Source organism: Drosophila persimilis, unplaced genomic scaffold (assembly GCF_003286085.1).
Source record: "Drosophila persimilis strain 14011-0111.01,24,50 unplaced genomic scaffold, DperRS2 tig00000191-arrow-pilon, whole genome shotgun sequence".
In the NCBI taxonomy this organism is placed as follows: Eukaryota; Metazoa; Arthropoda; class Insecta; order Diptera; family Drosophilidae; genus Drosophila; species Drosophila persimilis.
The window spans coordinates 7193654-7218544 of NW_020825298.1; the positions used below are offsets into that span (position 1 = coordinate 7193654).

General features: G+C 43.9%; 1 protein-coding gene and 1 long non-coding RNA gene across 10 annotated transcripts in view; both read left to right on the top strand.

Moving 5' to 3' along the window:
* The window catches only part of LOC6589383 (CUGBP Elav-like family member 1), a 53318-nt gene that overhangs the window by 6096 nt on the left and 22331 nt on the right, over nucleotides 1–24891 (top strand). For 3 of the 9 annotated variants that reach the window (XM_026989226.1, XM_026989220.1, XM_026989221.1), the window contains exons 3-5: nucleotides 2402–2625; nucleotides 4239–4321; nucleotides 8042–8090. In XM_026989226.1, coding sequence (XP_026845027.1) covers nucleotides 2402–2625; nucleotides 4239–4321; nucleotides 8042–8090 — 356 coding nt within the window. The other 6 variants (XM_026989228.1, XM_026989227.1, XM_026989224.1 and 3 more) reach the window with 6 other exon arrangements.
* LOC113565849 lies at nucleotides 12130–20065 on the top strand. Its single transcript, XR_003408830.1, has 3 exons — nucleotides 12130–12158; nucleotides 16164–16604; nucleotides 19687–20065. It is a non-coding gene; the product is annotated as an uncharacterized LOC113565849 (long non-coding RNA).

A 24891-nucleotide genomic window follows, 5' to 3' on the forward strand; every position in this document is an offset into this window, starting at 1 on the left:
GTGCATTGGCCAGTGGGGGGAGGGCATGAAGGGGGAGGAGGGTGGATGGTGGAAGGTCGCAGCAGCAGCCCATCGAGTGACTAATGATAATTGGCATTGCATTAAGGTTATTAATTGGCAGAAGCCATCAAGGCGGCAATTTTCACATAGCCAAAGAGCCATCAAAGATAATAGCGAATGATTATTGACAGGACATTGTAATTATAATATTATAGCGTCTTCGTAATGACGATAACGATGGGGGGGGGGTCTAGGATTTCAGGGGGAACCACCGCAGGCTCTTGAAAGCGAAACCAAACGAGAGCCTGAATCGGCTGTAAGGGGCCCTAGAACTATCATCTATGCGGCTCTCCTGGCTCTGCTGTCGTGCTCGGCCATTAAATAATAAAGCAAGAATTATTAAATTTATGTTGGGTCATTTTTATGCGCCTCTGGGTCCAGTCCGTCCTGCCTCTATCTTTGAGCTGTTTGCTTTTGTTGTGACAGCCGCGGCATAACAAACTGCCATCATAAATTAAGTGCCACGTCACGACTGGACTGTGTCGCCATCTCACAGTGGCTTCAAGTGTGTGTTGGACTATAAAAATCGATGATTTTCCTGCTATTTCCAGGACTATCGTAGCACTCCGAGGCGTAGTAATCGCTGAAGCTAGAGACGCACGGGTTTTTCATTAGACCTCAGCCCACGGTGCCATGACAGCGTACTTTCCTCTCACTCAAGTTGTTGAATTCGCATTGAGCTACGATACCAACAGAGTCATCGTCGTCGTCATCATCGCCAGCATCATCATCATCAGTGGGCCCTTCCCTTCGCCTGCCCTGCCCCGCCCCACCAAACACCTGCTGTCCTACCCCAAATCCCAGTGAGAGCCTGCTCTGCCCTTCTGCCACTCTGCCACGCCTCAGCTGCCACCGCAGGCGATTTTCTCATTAAGCCTGGTCGCATTTAAATGAAACTGAATTATTAATGCACAAGCGCAGCCCCGAGAGACACCCAAGGAGATGATGTTCTGAGGCTGTGGGCTGGGGAGCGTTTCTTGGCTCTCTTTTCGCTCCCCGATGGATTGGCGCCAGCCAGAAATAATTGCCTTACAGACTCCAGGGGCAACACACCTGTCGCTGCTCCAGCTCCTCCACTTCTCCTTGTTTTTGGCTTTGCCTTTTGTTATTTTATTTATTTTTCCGTTCATTTTTGGGGAACACGCACGGAATTGGCTGATGCAAAATGCGTGAATGTTTTCCGTTTACGAGATTTATGCTGCAGGCACAGAAGTCACGATGGATTACGGCCACCCCTCGACTTTGCATATTCCACCTAGAGGCAGAGGCAGAGTCAGAGGCAGTGGCAGGCCTGAATTTATCACCTTGACATAGACAATTTGGCGCGTCCTCGTTCCGGCTCTAATAGATTAATTTCGTTTTGTCATTTGATGGCCCGCGGCAGCTCTTCGCTTTCACTGAGTGTCGGAGGGTTGTCATCCATCGCCTGCAGGCCGCTCACAACCAGTGGAGCGCCAAGGGGGGTGGGCGAATGAGGAAATTACTTACGCAGGAAATTGGAAAATGAAGAAATTTAAAAGTAAATTGGAAGTAATTTCCTAAATGGCATCATTTCAGATGACTCCCGTCAGATAGAAGTTAATAATGAGCCCCCGTTTACCCCCCCTGGCTATAGAGAAGGGAATATCAATTGCCGGCCCAAAAGTATGCAATGGAAATTTTAATACGTGAGAAACAAAATCCCACTCGGCATTGCTCTGTGCAGAGACAATTAAGTGATCAAATTTATTGGGCCAACAGCAGCAGCAGAACTCCCTTTGAGCAAGCAACTTGACAACCAACCAAAAGTCAATTTGGTAGACCATCAAGAGCACCACCCAATAAACCCCTCGATTAGAAACAACAACGACAGGGACATCTCTGGGAAAACTTTTTCGGGCAGCACACAAAAACCAACCGAAAGTGACCTCAAAGTAGAGCGTTCGATGCGTTGCCAGTCAGTCACTCAAAGGACAGCCCCTATCCCCCCCTATCCAGGACATTCCTAGACGTCCCCCCAGTTGGAGGGAGACTGGTCAACCACAAAACAAAAGTAAAAACGTTTACAACTTTTTAGATTAGATTAGTTTGCTAATAACAATTAGTATTTGTATTTTATGCTGTTAGCCAACTTTGGTTGAGAGCGAGACCAAGGAGACTTCTTGTTGCTGTGGCAGGCACTCCATCTCTCTTTTTTATGGTCATTAGCAAACGAAGTTAAGAGCAGTTACAGGCAGGGAGCTTAAGAGAGGGAATACAGTAGTTCAATGGCAAAGTTGTGGCTGGTATTTGGGATTTCTAATGACTTTACGAATGTAAATGCAAATAATTCTTATAAATTCTCTGCCCATCTCTCGTTTAGCATGTCGAGTCCCTTGGAGGATGACCTGAAAACCGAACTGGAGGCCATGGACACGAACAGCAACGAAATGCTGAAGGATCAGCCCGATGCGGATAATATCAAAATGTTTGTGGGCCAAATACCCAAGACCTGGGACGAGACCAGGCTCCGTCAGATGTTCGAGCAGTTCGGGCCCGTTCACACCCTGAATGTGCTCAGGGATAAGGTCACATCGATTAGCAGAGGTGAGTCGAGGCGTCACTGGCTACCCTTCGGGCATACAAATGTGCGGATTATTCCGGTATTCAATGAAATTTTACAATGTCCATCAATTTTTGCCCCAGTGCCTGCCTCTGGCCATAAACCTCAAGTAATATGATTATGCTGATGGCGAGCCCGTCAACATTAAAACTTGTTCTCTCGGCCTCAGGTTCCCCTTTGGCTGGGGATGGGCTCCGTTCCCCTCGGGCTTCTGGTGGCGGTTGGGCAAAGTTTCAGCCGTGGTAATTGGCCATAATTGTGCGTGTATAAGCAGGAAAAACTTGCACAGCAGGATGCAGGATATGAGCATATGTGTGTCGGGTGTTGCTCTGCTCAATTTTCGGGGCTGTATTAGAATAATATCCGCATTTGCTTGCAAACTTTTCCGAAAGCGAAAAGGTAAATTCCATTATGCATATTTATGGCCTAGAGGGGTGGTTGATCGGGGGCTGTGGGGGGGGGAGGCATGTGTGTGCATATGGGACCCGTTAAATGTAAGGTGTTCGAGCAAGGCTAACACGATGATAGCCAGGTTTTGGGAGGATTATAATTTAATCTAACTAATGGAGAAGTGGATATGAAGAGTGACCAGAGAAGCAAGTAATTTAATATAGTTTGATAAGAAATATAGCAGAGGAAAGTACACAAAGAACGACTGCATTGTATGGTAGCTAGGTGGATAGAAAATAAAGATAGCAACGCCTTAAAGATAGCTTTTATATTGGTGGTTAAAAGATAAGAGAACTAGCAATCAACACTCTAATCAGCTCAGATTAATGATCAAATATTGAACCACCTATTCAACATATTGACTTATATTTCCAGAAGCTTCAAGGCATCTTTCAAAGATAGTAAACAGATAGTCAGGCATATACTCATATAAAGAAGAAGGCATGTACTCGTAGAGATCTGGTAGGCTATCGAGAATGGATACTCAGTAACTTTATTTATGATTAGATAAGAGGTCGTATATCGTTGAGAGTTTCACTTAGCAGCAGGTGTTGCACTCCACAAACTATTGTTTATATAACAATTTATATGGAAAAGTGAGGAGAAAAAACTAGGCTGTTGAGGGCTATAAATGGTACATAGATAAGAAAGTCGATACTGACCGATAAGCAGGAACTGTTTCCCAAGAAAATAGATTAAATATCGCCTGAAATCTAGTACGATCTCTAAATGCTTATCGCTTGGCTAGTAAGCTCTAATCAAAGCTTTGTATAGTCCCCCCACCATGATTTCCGTCCATTTCTCATACTCCCCCCGCCCCCGCATGGCTTGCATGAAGCGCTCGTCCCGTGAACCGTCCCGTAAACCGCATGACAAGGCCTGTATCCACATATATATATAACTACTATAATCCCTGAACAACTTGGCCAAAAAGCGTGATAAAACGCTGCCAAAAATAATAATAAGTTTTGTATTGGTCCCCCAGTAAATAATATATTTTCTATTGCATTTTACAAACTATATATATTTATATACGAGTATATAACGTTTAACACGTTCGTTTTGTATCATACGTTTTGTGTAATTGTCTATCGATCCGTTTGATTTGTATTCGATATGTATTCGATTGTTTCATTTTCGTTTGCAGGGTGCTGTTTTGTCACCTACTATACCCGAAAGGCCGCCCTGCGCGCCCAGGACGCGTTGCACAACATCAAGACCTTGGACGGGGTAAGTACATCCCCGGACACTATCACCACCCACCACCCACCACCCTTCACCCACCCCCTACAATCCCCCTCAACCCTGTCCATCATCCATGTAGCTTTGAGTTTTGCCCGTTTTCCTGTTCTCTGTGAATGTATGTGTGCGTTTCTTTTCATACGTTATCTATGTGTGCGTGTATCTATGTATGTGCGAGTATGTGTGCGTGTTCCTTGTAGCTGCTCTCTCACCTATACATATGTGTATGTGTATATGTGCACCCGCGCATATACATATATATATATATATATATTTACTGTTTGTTTGTGCGCCCTTTTGAATAATACAGCTTGAGAAAGTCAACCGCTTGCGTCGTCCCCATCGATCGATCGATGACATACTTTCTCCCTGCATGGTTTTCGGACGGGGGGCTGCCGAGCACCGATTGGCATTGGTATTGGTACTGGTGGACTATTGGTATATGGCCAACACAAAATGTAATCATCAGTCAATTAGTGGATTCAATTATTGAGGACAATCTCATTGTTAACGTATTAAATGAAGCGTTCCACGCACAAGCAAACAGGCTAAGATGGCCAGGGGACAGGGGAGAGGTTACAGGGGGAGGAGGAACACACGGCTGGGTCTAAGGTAACCACTCATGGAGCTCGTGTTCCCCTGGACAGTGGCGTCAAGGTGCTTGAAAAAATGAGTGAATTTTGTCTCTAGGGTAGGGGTTTTTACATGCCTTGTGCATGATTTTAGATGCTTCACAAAAAGCTGTGAATTTTGTCTCTAGCCCAGAGGTTTTTACATGTCATGTACATGATTTTAAAAAATATATATAACACAATGACAAAATGGAAAGAAAATAAAAGGAAATAAATGCAGGAAGAAATCCTATAAATTGAAAGAAACTTTGGGGATCATCCCCACATTTTTCCATTAACGAATAAGTAATAAAAATTTCCAAATTAATATTTTTCAGACTTAAAAATAAATATTAAAGAAAAAGATATTGGGCATTGCTCGAAAAAGGTATTCTTTTCAGAAATTGCTTGAAATTTTCTTCCCGCCAAAAGTGTTACAGGTCTCCAATATACTCCCCATCAAATACAACAAAGTTCTCGTCTCACATTTAGCCTTGAACTGCGACCCACTGTGCCCACTGGCTCCCATCATTTACATATTCAAATTGTTAATGGAAAATCCATATAGGAACGTTCGGCCAGCACTAAAACAAAGCCCCCAAAACACACACACACACAGAGGGAAACTTAGGAGGGGGCAAAGGAAGGGGACCGGAGCTATAGGTGGGCCAAGGCAGAAACAGGAGCCTGGCCAAATGGCGCCACGTGTGTAATTGTCAAAATAATGACCACATGCCCCAGACCCCACCCACACACACATGGGTGTGTGTGTGTGTGTGTTTGTGTGTGTAAGGTGGATCTTTGTTTGTATAAGTAAGTGCCTGCCTGTCCAGCTATGCAGAGGATTGTGTGCAGGGGGGGCACACGCCTCTGTGTGTGTGGGGGCATGTCTGATCCTTTAATGCATTTGGCAGGCGGCCCTCAACAGAAAGGACATCGATGTCGTCCTCGTCTGCCGAAGCTACTTAATTTACCTGAAATAATCGATAGGTAAACAGACGTTAAAATGTCGACATTTTCACACACAGCCCGAGAGAGGGAGAGGGAGTGGGAGAGAGGGCGAGGGAGACGCAGAGAGGCTCAGCTTGTCAACGGCTACAATAAATATTTTGTTTTGAACTGAACTGACTCTCCATCACCCTCTCTCTCCCCCTTTCTTCCGGCTAAGTGGCCCTGACAGGCGTTGTCCTTTTTCTTCTGGGCTTTTTTTTTGGCACGTGTGAACAGCTACACTTGCAGAAAGCGAGAGAGAGAGAGAGAGCAGCTGGCATTTGCATGGCCGGGCTGAAAGTATGCTATGAAATATTGATGGCCACAAATGAAGTCGAAATGGAAGCGGAATTTTAAATTTATTTCAATTTCAATTCGAATTGAATTCATTGCCTGGCAATTATCACAGTGCCGCAGTGTCGTGCCTCAAATCCCCTGAATTTTCTGCATACCCTGTGGCCGCACAAAAGCCCCAAAAAACTAACCCCAAATATTGTGACAGCTAATTGACAATCACAGAATCGGGAGTGGAAAAATAAAAAGAAACTGGCTACAAATCGCATTATAGACTCGAAAAGGGTAACCCAGGCAAATACACACACACGCAGGCAAACACAGATACACACAGACACTGCTACACTTACACAACTCTCCGAGGCGGAGAGACAGATAGACAGACAGACAGACAGTTAAATGAAATGCCAGCAAAAGAGCAGCAAAAGAGTGGTCAGTGGGTAGGGGGAGGCCATTTGACTCATTCAGCTGTCAATTTTGAATAATAGAGCAGCAAAATGGCGCAACAATGAGTCCGTAGAACAGGGGGTGGCTATAAGAAGGGGGTAGGAGTCAAGGCGGACCAGAGGCGGTGACATTTTCTCGTAATTTGTGCAGAAACCTTTTGACTTTCACAGTTCTGTTGCTGTTGCTGTTCGGGTTCTGGTTTAGGTCTGGCCCGGGTCCTGGCCCGGGTCCTGGCTCTGCTTTTGAAGCAGAGACAGAGAGGCCTCAACCCGTAAGCATTTCATTTCAATTTGCTGAACATCATTCAGTCATTCAGTCACTTTGTCCGTGTCCGTGTCCGTGTCCGGGTAGACCTCCCCCCTCTGCCCTGACACCAAAATGGGTGGAAAAAATACCCTTTCCTCTTTTCCTTTCCAATGGCAGCTCCATTTTCTAATATCGTTGTAAGTATTATTATTATCATTTCCGCTACTCGAACCGTTTGAATGAAAAGTTAATTGAAATCAAAGTAATGGCCAGTGCCTGACAGCAGCAGCCAGGACCCAGGACCAGGGCCCAGGGCCCAGGACCCAGAATAGTGCGCAGGACGAGGGCCCATCGAACCTTATCGTCAGTTGGCTCAATGAATGTAAAATAAATGAAAATTTGTTAAAAGCATCGCATTCAATTGCATTTTTCAAGTGCTAATGGCCACGTTAATGAAATGGGATTCCCATCCTCACACTTCCCTCTGTCGCTGGCTCTCTCTCTCTCTGCCTGTCTCTGTCTGTTTCTCATTGTTTCTCTTCCCCTGTTTGATTCCATTAGCTCTCCCTCTCTCTCTCCCTCTGTGCATTCCTGCTTACTTGTTGCACTTGGGGCAAAGTCGAACGTAATGAAATCTAAAAATACTTAAACACTTTTGTACATGAAAAACTAATGAAAGGCGTTGGCTTTTGTTGTAGTTGAGAATTCCTTAGGTCGAGGAGGGGCACAGAAGGAGTCAAATAATCGATTCGCAGGGCCAGGGAATCGAAAGGGAGGTTATTCTTGTCCTCTTTTCTTCATCTAAAATCTAAATTTATAAAATAAAGGTACAAATGGGTTTCTAATCAAAAATTGAAGCTAAAATCCCGCTCCAAGGACACTCGCCACTCTATTTACTGGGGATTATCCTTTGATACTCCCGTTACCCATAAATCCCCTTCCATATTCCGGGTTTTTTGACTGGATAATCAAAGGGAAATCCCTACCCCAAAGCTTTCCCCCTTTTTATCGACTTGTACAATGGCAAAAACCATTCATACTTTTCTAACTTATTGCATATTTCTCTTCCCTTACTTATTGCCACTTTCCCTTCTCACCCTCTCTCGTTTCTCTTTGACAGATGCACCATCCCATCCAGATGAAGCCGGCGGACAGTGAGAACAGAAATGGTAAGTTCCTCTTTAGACATCGTTTCGGGGCATATTTGCTCTCCTCTACGTCTATGTCTACGTCTCCGTCTGCCAGTCCGTCTGTCCTTCCGTCAGTCCCTGCATATGTACGGCTGATTGCTTGTTCCTCTTCTACAATACACACTGTATGCGGCTGTCTGTGTGAGCCATAGACTCGTAGCTGTCTGCGTGAGCCTTTTGGGCTTAATCACAAACTTGCAGGCGGAGCAGTTGGTGTCTGTATTTGATTACACAGAACAACACACAGAAAAAGAATTGGCCCAGGGAATGCGGCAATGAAAATGAATAATGCTCCAAACTGACGGGAAAAGTGGGTGGACCAGGGCCCAGGGACCGGGGACCGGGGACCGGTGGGAGGTCCTGCCTTGGCTGGGATTGTATGTGAGACCAATAAATCGATTAGGCTATGTGCTGAAAAGAAAAGGGAAACACCATCGAAGGCGACCGACAAAACAATTATTCCACGAGCAGGAACGTGGCCGGAAAAAGTTTTAAAGGGATTAGGGAGCAAGCCGTTTCCTATTATATCTTGGTGTACATCCCCAAAACCACGAACGGAAAAGCCTCTCTTGGCCCCCTTTCTAGTTGGACACTTTTCTTGTCGTTCCCCGAAGACTCGAGCCGTCCTTCAAGGAGATCTTCCACAGCAAAAACGACAAGGTGGTCAGGCATTTCCCCTGTGGCCACATTTTCCGCATGGAATTCAAATCGGAAAATCGTTATTGTGCCTTTTGCCCATCGCAAAAGGCGATGTCCAGGGCCCGCCTCTACGCCTGGCCACCACTTATGCAGTGCGTTTCCGTTTCCGCTTTGCCATATGCGTGCCTGTGCGTGTGCGTGTGTGTGTGTGTGTGTGTGTGTGTGCGAGTGCTGTGGCATTTCTTGTTGTTCTTAGCATTGCTTGAATGCAGCGGAAATGTTTAGGGCATCGCTCGCATTCACCTCCATGCGATGGCATCGCGCCGTTGTCGTCTTGTCTGCCTTGTCCATCGATTGCTGGTTCCTCCTTTATGTCTCCACACTGATTCCTTTCTTTTCCTGCTTTTTTCTTTGGCCTTCTCCTTTCCCCTCCTCTGGGGGGACAGACATAATTGCTTTCCTTCTGTTTCAATTGGTGTCCCAGCGGCTCGGGCGGGCAGGCAGACAAATTCTTTCCGCATATCGAAAGCCATTCGAAAATTGTGCTCTTGTTCGGGGCTCGTGTTCGATTGCGTCAAGTGTGTGCACGCATGGCGAAAATAAATCACAAAATTAAAAATACGTAACACGGAAATTTTATGGTAAATTAACTAAAAATTGGCACTCACTCGTGCATTGCCCAGTCGACCGAGAATCTCTCTCTCTCTTTTTCTCCCTCGCTCTCCGCTGATCGGTTGCTCCTCGCGACCCACTCGATGTTCGGCAGAATATTAACAAAATTGAGATGAAAAGTGTCCAACATTCAATGGGGCGGACAGAGCATTGTCAGTGTCTGCTTTTTTGATTGCCAACAAAATTAATTGCTGCATGCAGCACAAAATAAAGGAGGCACAACCTGATCCCTGACGAGTGGTCTCTGAGAAACAAAGAAGATTAAATACTCTGCCGAAGGGAAAGAGTCTTTCCACGTGTGGAAATCATCAAGTATCTCGCTTCTTGGCCTCCTCCATCACAAAGCTGATTTAGCCTTTCCCTTGGACTGGCATCATCGCCGAAAACAAATGCCAAACATTTTCAAATGCCACACAAATTTCTGAAAATGCAACAAGTGCAAGAGACTTGCCACAGCCACAGACCATACATACATCTCTATCTGTCTCGCTTTTGCTGGGACTCTCTCCATCTCTGTCGCTCCCTGGGGCCGTGTTGCGTGTTGTGCGAAATGTTTTGGCGACACTTGACAAAATGCCAGAAATTCTAAATACTTTTAGCTGCCTTTGCCTTTGCCTGTGCCTGTGCCTCTTCTGCCTTTCAGTTTGTCGTCGTCTTTGTCGCTGTCAGAGTCGTTGTTGCTGCTGTCCGCCTTTTAGCATGCCCTTTTGGCTTGGCTCGAATCGGATCGGATTGGAGGCATCTTGGCGTCTCTTTCTGCTTGGCCATCGATGGCCGTTCTGTGCGATGCACAATCAACTCAAATTAATGAGATTCGTGCAAATGAAAGTAGATCTAAGGCAGCGTTTATGCGAGTATATGGGCACGGTTTTATTCGTCCGCCTGTTGGCTTTCGGATTAATGGGTTTATTCATTTGCAAATTGTCAGGCGCTGACAGCGTCGTATCAATTTTGGCCGCAGGCCACCGTATGAGTTCTCTGCCCCCAAGGAATGGCGGTATCTTCAGATCTGAGAATGCACTTGCCTGTTTGCAATTTGCGTTTGTATCTCGCAGATACTTACTGCTGCCGCTGGTCACATTAGCACACTTTTCGATTCAATTATGAAACGTTCTGCGGGCCCCTGTGGGTCGCTGGTGTGTGCAAACAAAGCGCTTTTCTATGTTTTTCTCGGCTCTCGGGTCTCCCCTTCCCAATTGATTTTCGCGCCGCCGTGATCGCCCGTTTAGCTGGCAGATACACTCCGCAAGATACACTTCGAAAGATACACACAGAGCCACAGATGCTCGTTTTTTCTAGCTTTGATGTTAATTGCTCGCGTCTCGAAACCTTTTAGGTCGTGGCGATGGCGATCTTGTCAAGTGAGCACACAACTTTGACTCGACTTGACTTGGCATTAAATGTGTTAGGAAAAATGGAAAAAACTGAAAAATGAGAGCTGCTGAAACGCGGGCAGGGCCTCGAACGAAGGGGAGGGGTACGGAGGGACGGCTGAAAGACTCTGGGGCAAAATATTCAATGATTTTGTGTAATTTCATGTTTAGGAAAGGTTTTTTCTAATTTACATAAAATGTATGCACCTAAAAAATGTATCTCATCAGATTTCATCAGTATTTTAATGAGCTTAAATCAAATGACAAATACCTGTATGTAATATATAATTGAAAAAAAAGGTAATTAATAAGTAATCAAGAAACAAAAGGGATTTTAAGATACAGGTTCTAATTTATTAATCAATGAAATAAATTCTAAAAAAATATGACAAAAATATTATTATGGATATTATTTGACGATGGGTAAATATCGATTGTAATAAGTTGAGTTCCAGAGCTCGAAATTAATTAATCAATAATTAATAATAATAGTAATAAATTAATAAATACTATTAAAAAGAATACATTTTAATTTACGAAGCCTATGATATTTTACAACTGAAATTTTGATATGGAATGATTGAAGAATTTACCTTAAACTTGTTCAAAAAATCATAAATATTTAAAAAATAAGTACTACAGTCACTTAGGTTATTATTCTTTTATATAAGTTAAATAACAGTCCCACAGTGTACATCTGTCTGTGTGAATACCTATTAAAGAGCCCTCAAATATAGCAAGCAGATCCCCCATCTTGAGCTTTGTTTATAAGCCCAGGCCAGACATATCAGAATTCAATCAAGAACCTCCCTGGCAACCTAGGGGGAAGCTCTATTCCAATCATTCCGTATCCGCTCCGATAACACGACAGAAAAAGCGCTGAGTCAAACCGGCACGAATGCGGTAGAGAGACAAAGAGAGAGAGAGAGCGCGAAAGCATATTCTGTCATCTCTGGTGATCACTCCCCGAGCAAACATAAGTAAACAAACGTCAAGAGGCAACGGCAACGAGCGTGGCTAATTGCCATTCGTACAACCAGCCGCGAGCCACAAGCCACAAGTGTCCAAAACAGCTGTTTGCCGAGAGAGAGAGAGAGCACAGCGGGGAGAGAGAGAGAGAGCAAGCCGGCAAACGCTAGTGCTGCAGCATTGCCAGCAGCAAACGAAACGCCAAAGTGCAGCGCAATTGATCGAAAAGGGGGCGCAGATCCAAGCAGCGGGGCTTTTTTCAGTCTCCACCATTCAGTCAGCCGGTCGATCGTCGATCGGTGCCTCGTTCCGACATCTGTTCTGCTCTGCGCCGTTCGTTCGCCTGGCCGTCGACACAGTGATAGTCGAGCACAAGTATCCAATAGATACGTACGTACGTACTGTAGTTGTCGCCATTCGCGGCACGATCGAAGTGTATCCGAGTATCTGAGTATCTGTATTTGTATCTTCCGCGCACGTTGTGGTTGGTCAACTTCGTTAAATGAAATTCTTTAAATTAAATCTACGCGACGCGGCGCTGCCTTAATTGAAAACCGTTTGCCCAGTGCCAGTGCCAGTCCCAGTCCCAGTGCCCCGTCCCAATGTATCTCACAGATACGAGTATTGATAAAACTATTGCAAAAGCCAATTGATTCGTTTGCCACTCCACACTCTACACTCGTCGATGTTTGTTTATATAAACTTTTATGTGAATTGTACTTAATCATCGTTGATTTTGTAATTGAGTGAATTAGCTGGAAATTGCCAACAAATGTCCGTTGTGGTAACAGATTAAAGACTTTCAATGTACGAAATTATATATGCGGAAAAGCGTTTAGAAACTACAAGAATTTTGGTTTTTTTTTTCGGCTGCCAACAGCTGAAAATTCCTAAAAAATTAGCGGAAGAATTTCTGAAAAGTTAATTTAAATATTTGAAAAAGATTTGCCGCCCCCCACCAACATTGGTTTAATGGCTTTGGTAAATCTACCGCAAAATATGTGGCCTGCAAAGATACATATGTATCTAGAAACCGATTTCGATGAGGCCCAAAATAAATGCCATAAAAACATTAATTCCGCCATGCCAAAAACTCATTCGATTTGTCATTCGATTTGGCAATTGCCAAAAAGTAAACACGGCAGAGAATCGAAAACAATATGCAAAGCATTTCTCAATAAATAAATGGCAAAAAGGAACGAAAGCCAGAACAAAAGTAAATTCATATCTGAGAAGTGCAGCCAAGATTGAGTCACTCTCTCTCTCTCTCTCTCTGTCTCTATCGCCGGCTTCTCTGAGTTTCTCAGTCACTCAGAGATCTCGTGCTTGGCCCCAACCAGTTTTCAGTTTCATTTCCATTATAATTACCTTTTTTTTGCATCTCAAAAATTAAGTTTATTTTCCGTTTTCGCTCGAGTCAGCTGTCTAGTGTTTTTGTTTGCATTTTGTTTTGCTTCTCAGCAGCTGTATCTGTATCTGTATCTGTATCTGTATCTGCGAGATTCTAGCCGGAGATGGCGTGCCGCTTGCGATCGAGTGCGAGTATCCGAGGAATGCCATCGACTGAAGAAATTGGAGAAATTCGTTCGGTTGCGTGTTGAAAGTGCGTTGCATTCTGTGTTGCAATCATCCGGGCATGGTCCGTGGCCGATGTTGCAGTTGCAGTTGCAGCTGCGGCTTGTCATGTGTGCCACCACAGCACACACATATCTTACGCTTGACGAACGGTAATTGAAATATGTGAATAATTGCCAGATTTCTGAGCCAAAATGGCATGAGGCAAGACCTGCTCCACCATCGAAAAGGAAAAGTGGCCATGGCTGGCTGAAAATCTCTCCACAAGGAGCTTGGAGACACCTCGTACTAAAAGCAGGAGTAGATATTTAGATACTCCGTACTGTATCTAAAAACCTGTTAATGCTTGAACTATTTATAGAAATTTTATTAGCTTCGAAAGATGAGGCTCAAAAGTAATTCCAACTCTCTGGCAAAGTGCTTTTAGCTGAAGCTTAAGCTGCGTTGATAAATGTTAAAGATACATACAATGTACCTCAGCCTTTGGACTGTTTTAATTACAGCCAAAGGCCAGAGCTCAATCTATGAACTGGCGTAGAGTTCTCTTGAGCACTTGATTTAATGGATAAAGTATTTACATACAATTAAGGCTAGATCTTGGCTGGCAGATCTTATCAAAATCGAATCTTTTATGAAGTTCCACCTTTGGACCCACCTTTAAACTGTTTCGCAAGCCTTTGAGATGTGTTCTTCTAGGGGAGAATAGAGTCTCTTCTTTTGGGTTCCCTATTTCCTGGCAGAGTTCTCCCTGGATCTCCAGCTCTCATCCATCAGCAACTCTTTTCTGCAATTCCCAATCAATTCATCCATTAAGTAAAGTAACCCATTTGCAAATAGAATTTACAAGCTCTTTGTTCTCTCCACTTTGAAGGGCTCCCCTATCCACTCTCCCCTCTAACGTCTCCCCTCTCGAACTGTCAGCAATTTTCCATATTTCTTGGGCCATCCATATTGCTCAACTCCAACCACTCCATGCAGATTCCTATGCTAGACAATTGTCATTGTTTTTCAGCTGGAATTATGCACAACGTCTCCTTGACTTTGTTGCTGCACAATAGAACCCTCAACAGGTTCTTCATGGGTTCTCCTCCACCAATTAGGGGTATACAATGATGGGAAAACTACTGCTGCCGGTCGGCCGGTCGGCCAGTCGCTCGAGAACACATTGTGCAATGCCTCAAAGTTCTCTGCAGTCGAACAGAAGTCGGAGACAACAATTAATTGAAGAAATCACGCACGAGGGGCCGTGAAGGGGAAGGGGAAGGGGTTATAAATTCTATGGAAAGGCGCAAAGTGAATGACAACCAATTCCATGATGACTTCTGATGGACAAATACTGCTAACGGGCTCTATGACCCAAAAGAAAAAGGAAAAGAACGAAGCAACGAAGAGAGAGTGGGGAGAGAGAAGTGCAGACCAGAGCAGGCGACATGTTTTGCATACTAAAAGATACAAATTGTATTATGTATGCTGCCCTCCAGTGGTTGCTGCTTTTTATGGCCTTCTTTCAGTCCAATTGTGGACGTCAGTCGAGAGAGGACCGAGCCCCAATCCCTGTCGCTGTCCCTATCCCTGTCCCCCAATGCGATTCAATCAGAGAATTTTAATTATTATTTTCAATTATCGAAAATGGCCTGTGCGTCTGTTCTTTTCAAGTGTTTCCCCAATGTATCTGTGGCTCTGGCGTATCTATATCTGTGTAATTAGGGGGCGTATTGTTTTATTATGCCCCTGCCCCTCATTCAGCCCCCCTCGCCAAGCACTTGTTGCGGCATATGGTTCGATTCGATTCGATTCGGTTCGGTTTTGTGTTTAATTTTAATTAAATTTCCCCAATACAGATACAGATACAGATACAGATACATCTGGGAATACAGGACTGCAGGGCTGCCGAGATGGGCGTATTCAAAGCCCTTCTAGTGCCCTTCGCAAAGGCTCAGCTGACAATATTGTTTATAACTTATAATTTTCTGCTGAATTATGATTCAGCTGCACAGCTGAAGCTCTTAGCTCCAAGCCGTTAACAAATAAATTAAACAACTGTCGTCGCGACGCCGTCTCGCTTCCGACTGCTGAAATTCGAAACTAAAATAAACACAGGCCCCAAAGCCAAGATCCAAAAGTGAACGCCCCACACAGGTAGAGTCGAGAACAAATATGACAACTAAACGAAATACGAGGCAACCTAAGATGGCGATTTCTGTATCTGAGAGATGCATTCCATCTGGGGAATGCGGTTTGCCTAAGAGATAAAGGGGTTTCCGATGGTCTCAGCAGATTGGGGGATCATGGGATCATGCCTGTCTCTCTATAAAACATATACAAAAGTTTTGGGTAGAAGGCACGAGAGATGGAAGGACTAACAGGGGTCTTGGCTCCCTCCTTATTGGTTAGAACTCTTTAAGATCTACGATTTGCATATGATATACATATATCTGAGCATTGTTTGCTATCTTCGATCTGTCCATGATCTGCTAAAGTATCTAGCATCTATGAGAGCTCCCTTTGTCCCCCATTAGCCGGGCCTGGTAGCAGCCTAGAGAGCTCCATTGCAGTGCAATTTAACAATCATTCAATCTTCATCATTTTCCCATTTTAGCCAGGCGCTTTTCCCCCCCTCTCGCTGTTGCCGTTGCCATTTTGACACAGCGCAGCAATAATAATGATAATTTTGTAGTGTTTGTAGCATTCGAACTGTGTTGCCGCCTCCGTTGACGGCAGACGGGCGGGGCGGGGCGGGCTCATCGTGGACTGAGTACACAATGGCTAAAGTACATACCAGATACAGATACAACTACAACTACAACTACAACTACAACTGCAGAAACGGCAGAACAAACCCAACAAACAGAGAAGGAAGCAACAACGACAGAAAATAAATATAAAATAAAGCAAAATAAACCGCAGAACGAAGCGCGAAACGGCAGCGAACAAAATAAGCGACGGCAGCAGTTTGTCACTCAATCGCCCAGACATCAGTCGCGTTTTCGGATCGACAGAAACGGAGGAAACAGAAAAAAAAAACTACCGAAATTCTCTCTCCGGGTATCTAACAGATACTCTTAAATCGGAGACGTGCCACCGCCATCGCCGGCTGTAATCGGAGAATTCTGTAAACCGATTTGCGAGACATTTGCCGCGCACGCGCTTCTCGAGAGTTAAAGTTCAAGACGTGCGCCGATCCGTGCCAGGTATCTCTCAGATACGGAGATACTCGCACTCCGCGACTGCACCAAAAGCATACGTGTACGTGTCGCCTTTTGGAGTGTGTAAATCAGAATTTGAAATGCACATAGCATTTGCATAATTAGCGGCCCGATAAGAACTTTGGTTGGTCTGAAAGTGCTGAAAGTACAGTGATCACTGGATAAACTAGAAATTATAAATACTCTAGGAGTGGGAGAATCTAAGAAACTGACGCTTAAATGCACAGAAACTGAAATGTTCCTATAAATATTAAGGGAAACTGTTGGAAAAGTGTGTTAAAGTAGGGAAAAGTGAGGATTGTACAACAGTGGAGCTAGAGTACTCCCAAAAACTAGTTAGAGGAATAAAAGACCCTTCAAAACCCTTGACCCTTCTCCAGCGATATCTTTTCGACTTCGAATGGACTGAAAACAATTTAAACGTATTTTTATAGAACAAAAACTATAAGTTTATGGAAATGCCCTTAAGAAAACGATGAAAACCTCCACATTAAAGATATTCTTTTCTCCAACCCAGTCTCCACTGTCTGGACATATCGTGTGCTACGTAACAACTCTATTTACCTGTGAAAACAATGAACCCCCCAACCCCAACCCCAAACCCAATCGCAGCCCCAACAATCGTGTCGAGTGCAATTTATCCCGAAATATGTATGTACCTCGAAAGCAGCTGATTAGCTTTGCTCAAAGAGAGAGAATGGGAGGGAGGCATACAATATTGTATAGCAAATACCCGATTTCCGATCCAATTCGCGTTACGGATGAGTGACGCGACTCGACTCGACTGTGGAGCTGGGAGCTTGGCGCTTGGAGCTGGGTGTGCCGGGCCATAAATAGCCGCCGATGAAGGTTACAGATGAGCTCTGCTCTCGCCTGCTCCCCACTCTCCCACCTTCAAGGTCAGCTTGGAGATCCGACTGCGCCCTAAAGTCAATAATCCATATAACCAAACGAAGGTACTCTCTCTCTCTCTCTCTCTCGTAGACGATATTGTACAACATTTGCGCAAATATCAACAAACGAGAAACCGAGAACAAGTGTGTCCAATGTTCGAATGCAAATAGAGAAACCCAGGCGGGCCATAGAAAATGTATTTTCTATTCACGTAATGCCTGCCTGCTATTCGAGGGAATATTCCACCCAAAAAATAATAATAATATCCACTCAGAGACGAAGTCGACAAACGGAAATTGTCACATGTCAGATTTTGGTTCGGGTTCGGGTTTTTTTTCGTGGTATTTTCGAGGAGATAAAACTTTGAGTGCAGCCCATATTAAATACAATATGTCAACAGCTCGTCAAAATCTCTAAAGCACAAAATAAAATCCTAAAAATATGGTGTACTCCAAGGGAGAACCTGTCCCATATTTTTCGTTGAGTAATGGACGAAATTTATTGGAAAATATGTGTAAATAATCTTTGTAAAGCCTCTAGTATTTCTGTAGAAATCCCACTTTTTCTCCCTTGATTGAAATTGTCTCAAAACTCACTTTCAATGCCTCTACATTTTTTGATAAATATTTATCATGCTTCAAATGGCCCGCTTATAATGGAAAAGCGTAACTTTACGCTCTGAATAATTTCATTTAACAAAACCAACAGCAACCAAAGCAAACAAACAACAACAACAAAAGCAACAACAACTATAATAAAACACCACATGAGGTGGTGCAAAGTTCAGAGTGGAAGAGTGTAAAAGTGTAAAAGTGAAGTTGATGTGATAATTGTGTTTCTGCCCGGATAATGCACAAAACTGTTCCAAAAGTGGGTTACAAATAATGATAAAATTGGGGGAAAACTCAAGACCTCAGAGCCCGCCTAATAAGCATTTAAGGGGGGAGGGGGGGAAGAGTTCGCCACATTTTGAATACGTCTAGAGGCCAGCGAAGCGTTACCAAAATGATTACAAAAAATGTCACAACAGTCACAACAACGATATGTACACATGGGAGTATAGTTATAGTCATTCTGTACTGTACTGTACTGTACTGGGGGTGGGGTGGTGGGGGTGGGGGGAGACGAATCAATTTGTTTTGCAACAACAGAAAGACTGTTCCACTTTTGGTTCCACCTGCAAGTTGTTGGGAAACTCTCGTCAATATTTGCACTTTCTTTCGTTTCTGAGTTACATTCCCAGAGAGATCTATAGCCTATAGACAGAGCAATGGATATATAGAGAGAAAGAGAGAGAGAGAGAGGAGCAGGGAAACTTGTCTATTTACGCATATTTATGTCTATATGTTGGCCATGTACAAACAAGAAACCATCAGCATCCGACATCGTCATCATCGTCTTCGTCGTCTTTAGGCAGTCTGTCAATAGATAGGCAACCGTCAATTTTAGTTGGGTCAAAAGAAATTGAAAATAGACAGGCAGGTGGATTTTCGGGGGAGGAAAACTAAGGAAAAGTCAAGTAAAGCCAAGCGTCGTACAAAATAGAAAATACCAAACAGAAAATATTCGAATTTCAAAGAAATTGATTGACAAACACGAGGACCCGGCCACAAAATCAATTGTAACCAAGTGGGAATTGGTCTCCGAGCAGATAGCTCTGATGGATGAGATATGTTTGAGTTTTGAGTGATTTTTGGGAACTTTAGGAATAGAAGATATTGGCTACAGATCGTACCTCTTGAGAAAAGGCACAAGCCCTTCGTAATACCAAACCCCCGTTTGGCTCGGAGGAATTTCACATGGAAATAAACCCAACTTGATAGTCGAGGCATTGTTTTCTGTTTTTCTGTATATATTTAGGTGTCGAACAGTTGCTGGTTTGTTAAGTTTTTCCAAGTCGTTTTCGGTTACTATTTGCTCAATTTTTGTATATTTTTTTGTGGCCTTGTGTAAATACAGACATTTGTTGCTTGAAAGCATTTTTCAAGCTGATTAGAGCTTCAGGCAGGTGTTATATACAAAGTACCTATAGAGCGGGCTACAGAGAGATAGCTATGGGCGTGGCTGAGAGGCAGGCAGAGTTAAAAGTTCTCCTTTCATTCGGAAATCTATATATGAGGGCAAATAAAAATTGTTTAAGCGAAAGCTTAGCCGGCCATTAAATTGAAAATCAAATAACTGCGCTATGTGATCGCCATAATAATCGTAATAGTAAAAACAAATATCGTATATCTATATCTTTACGAGGCAAAACGGGTCATGTCTGGCCCATTAGCGCCGGGGCCGGGGATGTGCAACAAATTGAAAGTAAATAAAAACCCGAAAGAAGACAGGAAAAAAGTAATGATACCTAATAATAAAAAAAATATTGGCGTTATTACAAAATGGCAAACTGCAAATGCAAATGGGAGTACGATTGCACCTCCCCGTAGAATATGGCAAATTAATTAGTTATACGAAAATGGCAGGACCATAAAAACGCCGTGCAAATCGCTTGCAAAAAAAGAAGAGTGAAAATATCAAATGGCTTTTGTGTGTGGATTGCAAATAAAATTCAAATTATCCACAAGTGAATAATTGTGGCATTTTAATGGCCCTTGCCCCGCGCATCACGCACCCCGCCCTCCCCTCCAAATAAACGAAAATAAAATAAAATAAATATTGGTTTTTGTAGTTTTTAATATAGCCCAGGAGGCCCATAAAACAAACTAAAAACAAATAAAATTTCGCTTTTGAATTTTTTAACGTGTGCTCACTGTCGTGGCGCCATCTAGCGGCCAATAAATAATATGAAAAATCCAAATATCATGGAATGCAGCAATTCCTTAAACAACAACAACAATCCAAATACCGCCAACAACAACAACAACAACAATAGCAGCAGCAGCAGCAACGGCAGCATCATTGCAGCGAACAATATCAACGGAAACGGAAATGGAAATGGAAATGGCCTGGGCATGGGCCTGGGCCTGGGCACTATATCGGGCAAAACAAATCCAGGATCATCTCCATCGCCCCCCCAGAGCAACAACAACAACATCATCATCAGCAGCGGCAGCAGCAGCGGCGGCGGCAGTGGCAGTGGCAGCGGCAGTGGCTACAACAAACTGAGCTCCTCCACGGGCTCCTCGCCGCAGCATCATCCGCAGCTTTCGCCCTCGCCACCGCATCACCACCACCAGCACCAGCACCAGCACCATCCCTATGGCCATGGCCATCCCCATCAGAGCCCGAACCCCAACCAAAACCAGCAGCACCCGCCAACGATGTCCACAAACATGACCACAAATGGCCATCAGTTGTATCCGGCGATAACGGCAACGTATTGGCTGCCGCCACCAAATCCGGCGCCATATTTAGTTCCAGGTAATTAGTGTTACTTGCGTGGGGAACCGTTGATTCAAAGCCCAACCAGTCCGCAGTCCCTAGTACAGTGAAGGCCCACAGAAAGGGCTTGCACTGGCAGCAACTGGAGGGGCAGGGGCTCAATTATGGTTATAGAGAGGGGAAAATGTAATAGAAAGGTGTACTTTCTAAGCCTTAGATTCAAAATTGATGCTTGATTGATTGATGATAGATGTAATTCCTAAATCCCATAAGTCATAGCCCCCTTCTATTGATGGTTTATGTATAGTAACCCGATTTCCCAATGGTTTTCGGGGGGAACCACTTTCTTAACTAATAAATTCAGCTCTCTTTTCCCCTGTCCCCCAGCTGGTTCGCTTTAGCGACACCCCACTGTACCATCTATTGTCTAAAACTCATTGCAACTTTTCTCTTTGGCAGCGGAAGCGCGTCGCCTGCAAAAACGTTGCAAATTATATTTTCGTGTTTATTGTGAAGCTCCTGCGAGGATTACAAAAGCAACAGCGGGTTCGGGCCGCTAGAGGGAGCTACAGAGCAATGCAATTTTCTGCAAAGGCAACAAAATGGCAGAGGGGTGTGGGGGGAATCCCGGAAAGGGGTATCATGGGTCATGTTTCGATGCAAGTTCCATGCTTTTTCCACTCTTTTGTTTTTTTGTTGGATTGTCGTGTATTTTATTTCCCTTTTCGCGCCAAGTGGCTAAATGTTAAACCATTGCGAGGGGGGGGGGGGGGGGGACAGAGGGGGAGCATGCATACTCCTCTGTGATTGTGTGTGTGTAATTTCATTTGTAAACGCCACTTGCTGGGCAGCTAATTAAATTTTAGCTTTGTCAAGGGACTTTTTGCACTCCTCTCTCCTCTCTGAAGGCCGAAAACATTTGGCTGTACAGTGGAGTGGGGGAGTGGGGTAGGGGGGGGACGGGGAATTAGTTTTGATATTGAGTTTGTTGGCTTATCTCGTTTACATCTATATGTGTGTATATTTGGTTCTGGTTTTTGGCTTAAAAACTAATTTAGTTTTGGGATATATTTAGATTTAGAAAGAGATGGAGATGGAGATGAGATATGACTACTAATACGGATAGAACCAAGTTTCTAGAACTAATGTGGCATTAATTATATTATATACATATATTAACTGATGTTCAAACTGACTGCCACGATATCAGTTATCGATCTCAATGCAACACTGCCTGTGCATCACTGATCAGAGAAGGTATCAAAGGTATCTGCTGCTCGATAACGTCTTCTGTTAATGTTCTAAAACATTTCTATTAAATCTGTAAAAAACCCTTTTAAAACTACTTAATTTTTTAGTTAGAAAATTATACCTAATATTATACCACTAGTCCAGAAAGAAAGAAAAGGGTCCCTTGATCTTAGCAATAGAAACCAAATTCAGTAAAATTTGTATAGCTCATTCCATTCATGTAACATTTAAGGGTCTTTATTGCCAAGAAATCAAACCACGTAGCGGCTTAGGCGTAGTCTTAGACAATAGTTTGGCTGTTCGTTGGGCAAGTTCATTAGTTTCTTGCATAACTTCCGTAGCAAGCAGCTGCCTGACTGATCAATTAGCACAGTTCTGCTAAAGATCTAATCAACCATCATTCCCACTGTTTGGTTACTCAACCCAACAGATTTCTGTGCCTATATTTTTAGCATTTCCTATCGTTTCGAGTAGACCAAAAGTCTGCCAATGAAGTGCATTCCATCAAGCACTGCCATCCCCTTAAGATGGTCTTCTTCTTGGTGCCTCTTCCCCGTCCTCTACCTCTTCTGGTTCTGTTCTGTGTCTGTCATACCCGGTTCGTTGATGTGACAGTTTCTTGGGTTGCCTTGGGGTCTCGGGGCCCGGCTCTGTCGGTGGCATGCAAAAGCTACGTGACATGTGGATAGTTGTTGCTGCTGCTGTTGTTACCACAGCGAAACGTGTTACATTTATGTTAACGCATTTGCACACGTTGCCAGAGAACGGAGGAGAAAGATATGTACACACAGATATACATTTATAATGCCACAAAATTCTAAAATCCACAACACACTCTCTCACACATCCACACAGATGTTACACTTCACTTTTGACTGACAGCCATTTTGACTTATGTTCCCTGCCCCCCACCCCCCGTCCCCCAGTCCCTGCCGCCATTTCGGAGGGGTACGAACTCGTACAATAAAGTAGTACCTCGTTATTTGATCTTCCCAAAAAATTATGCATTATTTTTTTGTATTTTTTTCGCTGGTCGCTGCATTGAATTGCTTTTAAAATATGCACTTAATTTATTTATAGCTTAGGTTTTTTTTGTGTTAGCTTTGTTCGCTTTTTATCATTGCTTTGGCTTGCGTCTTCGCTGGTTTCGTTAGCTCTAAACGCTTCTGGCCCGAGTCAAAGTCGGACTCAAAGTCAACAATTCATTTCGCATATATCGCATAAATATGCAAGTCATGCGCCAACTTAGACGGGGAGGCAATTGCTGGAGGGGCAGGGAGATGAACAGGGGGCTGAGTAGCGAAGAGAGAACCCGAACCAGAACCAGAGAATGATAGAAAACAGATATATGGAGAGTACTTAGGGCGGAGGGGGGGCTGGTGTACTGTCTGAGGAATAGTTCCCGGTAATGAGAATATTTAGGGTTATCTGTATGCCAGTCGCATATGAAATTTGAGGTTATGATGAGAGGAGAGCGAGCTACGTTTCGGTGGCACTTCTGAAGGGGCACGGGAGCTGAGGGGAAGGTAAACTGTTTACCAATATTCGTACGAGATAAGAGGTGGCTCGGGTTGCGGCTTTAAGGCGGTTGTAACTGGATACCAAAGGGCATTTCAATAAGAGCTAATCCTCCCCATAGTTCACACATTTTTTAGGTACTCCCCAATAGAAACATCCATCTAATGCCTCTCGCATTTCCCAACCCATTTTTTGGTCTATATGTAGTAATCTGTCGCTAGATCAAACCCATTCATTTCCTACACTCTCTCACGCACTGGAACAACTCAATTTGTTTAGCAGCTAATTTGTCCGAGCTTTTGGCCAGGCCACGCCCAGTGGAAACGCCCCCGCCCTGGAATCACAAACAAATCAAACATCAAAAAGCAATAGCAAGAGAGAGAGAGGCAGAGACAAGTGACCAAAAAGCCTGAACAACCAACGAGAGGAAGGTTCAACGAACACCACAGAATGAACAACATCCATTCGCATTTTGCATAGACAATGCTCCGGAGAACAACAAACTGAATGCGTTACAGTTCAATAGCAGCACGGAATTAAGGGGGAGGGGGAGGGGTGGAGAAATCAGGGGTTCCGGGGGGAGGGAGGGGCCAATGGGTCGCCTGATCGACTGAGGGTCCCATAAGAACGAAATGAAATTCTGTCGCGACAAATACACAACAATGTGGAATACGTAATCAATTGATTCGGATGTGCTACTCACACACACACACACACACGCACACCCCACATGCATATGTATAAGCATTGAGTATCTGTGTGTGCATACATTTACATGTGAACCAAAACAGAAAGAAAAAAACGAAAAGAAATCAAAGAGCAAACCTTGGTGCTGGGAAAATCGACTAAAAACAAAAAAGAAAACCGAAATGCGCATTTATTGCCTATTTATCTGAGCAATCGGGCGGATGAGTATCTTCTATATCCAAAGTACATACATACTTACCTTATATACTGGTTATATGTGCCTCTAGCTATTTGGAGCCTGGCAATCCTTGTGCCTGCAGCCCCAGCCATTTTGCAGATGAATTCCGCTTCAGGAATTTTAAGCTAATTATGAGCCAGGGCCCAAAATGTGCTAAGCATCCAGTATGAGCTTCAGTTGGCAGGAATCGGCTTTGGGAGGCCTGCAAGGAGATGTTTAAGAAAGGATTAAATTGAGTACAGCAGGAGCCAGACTTGGGCTTTTTCCTAAGATGGTAGATAGGCAGGTTTCGAGGAGGGTAATCGCATTCCAAAGGTACTTTAAGGCAGTGCATTTATAGATTCAGAATGTTCTTATGTTCTTTAGTGTTATATCCAGCATCTGATCATCTTCTATATATTTTAGTTTACAGATGGTGGATTTTTAAAGAA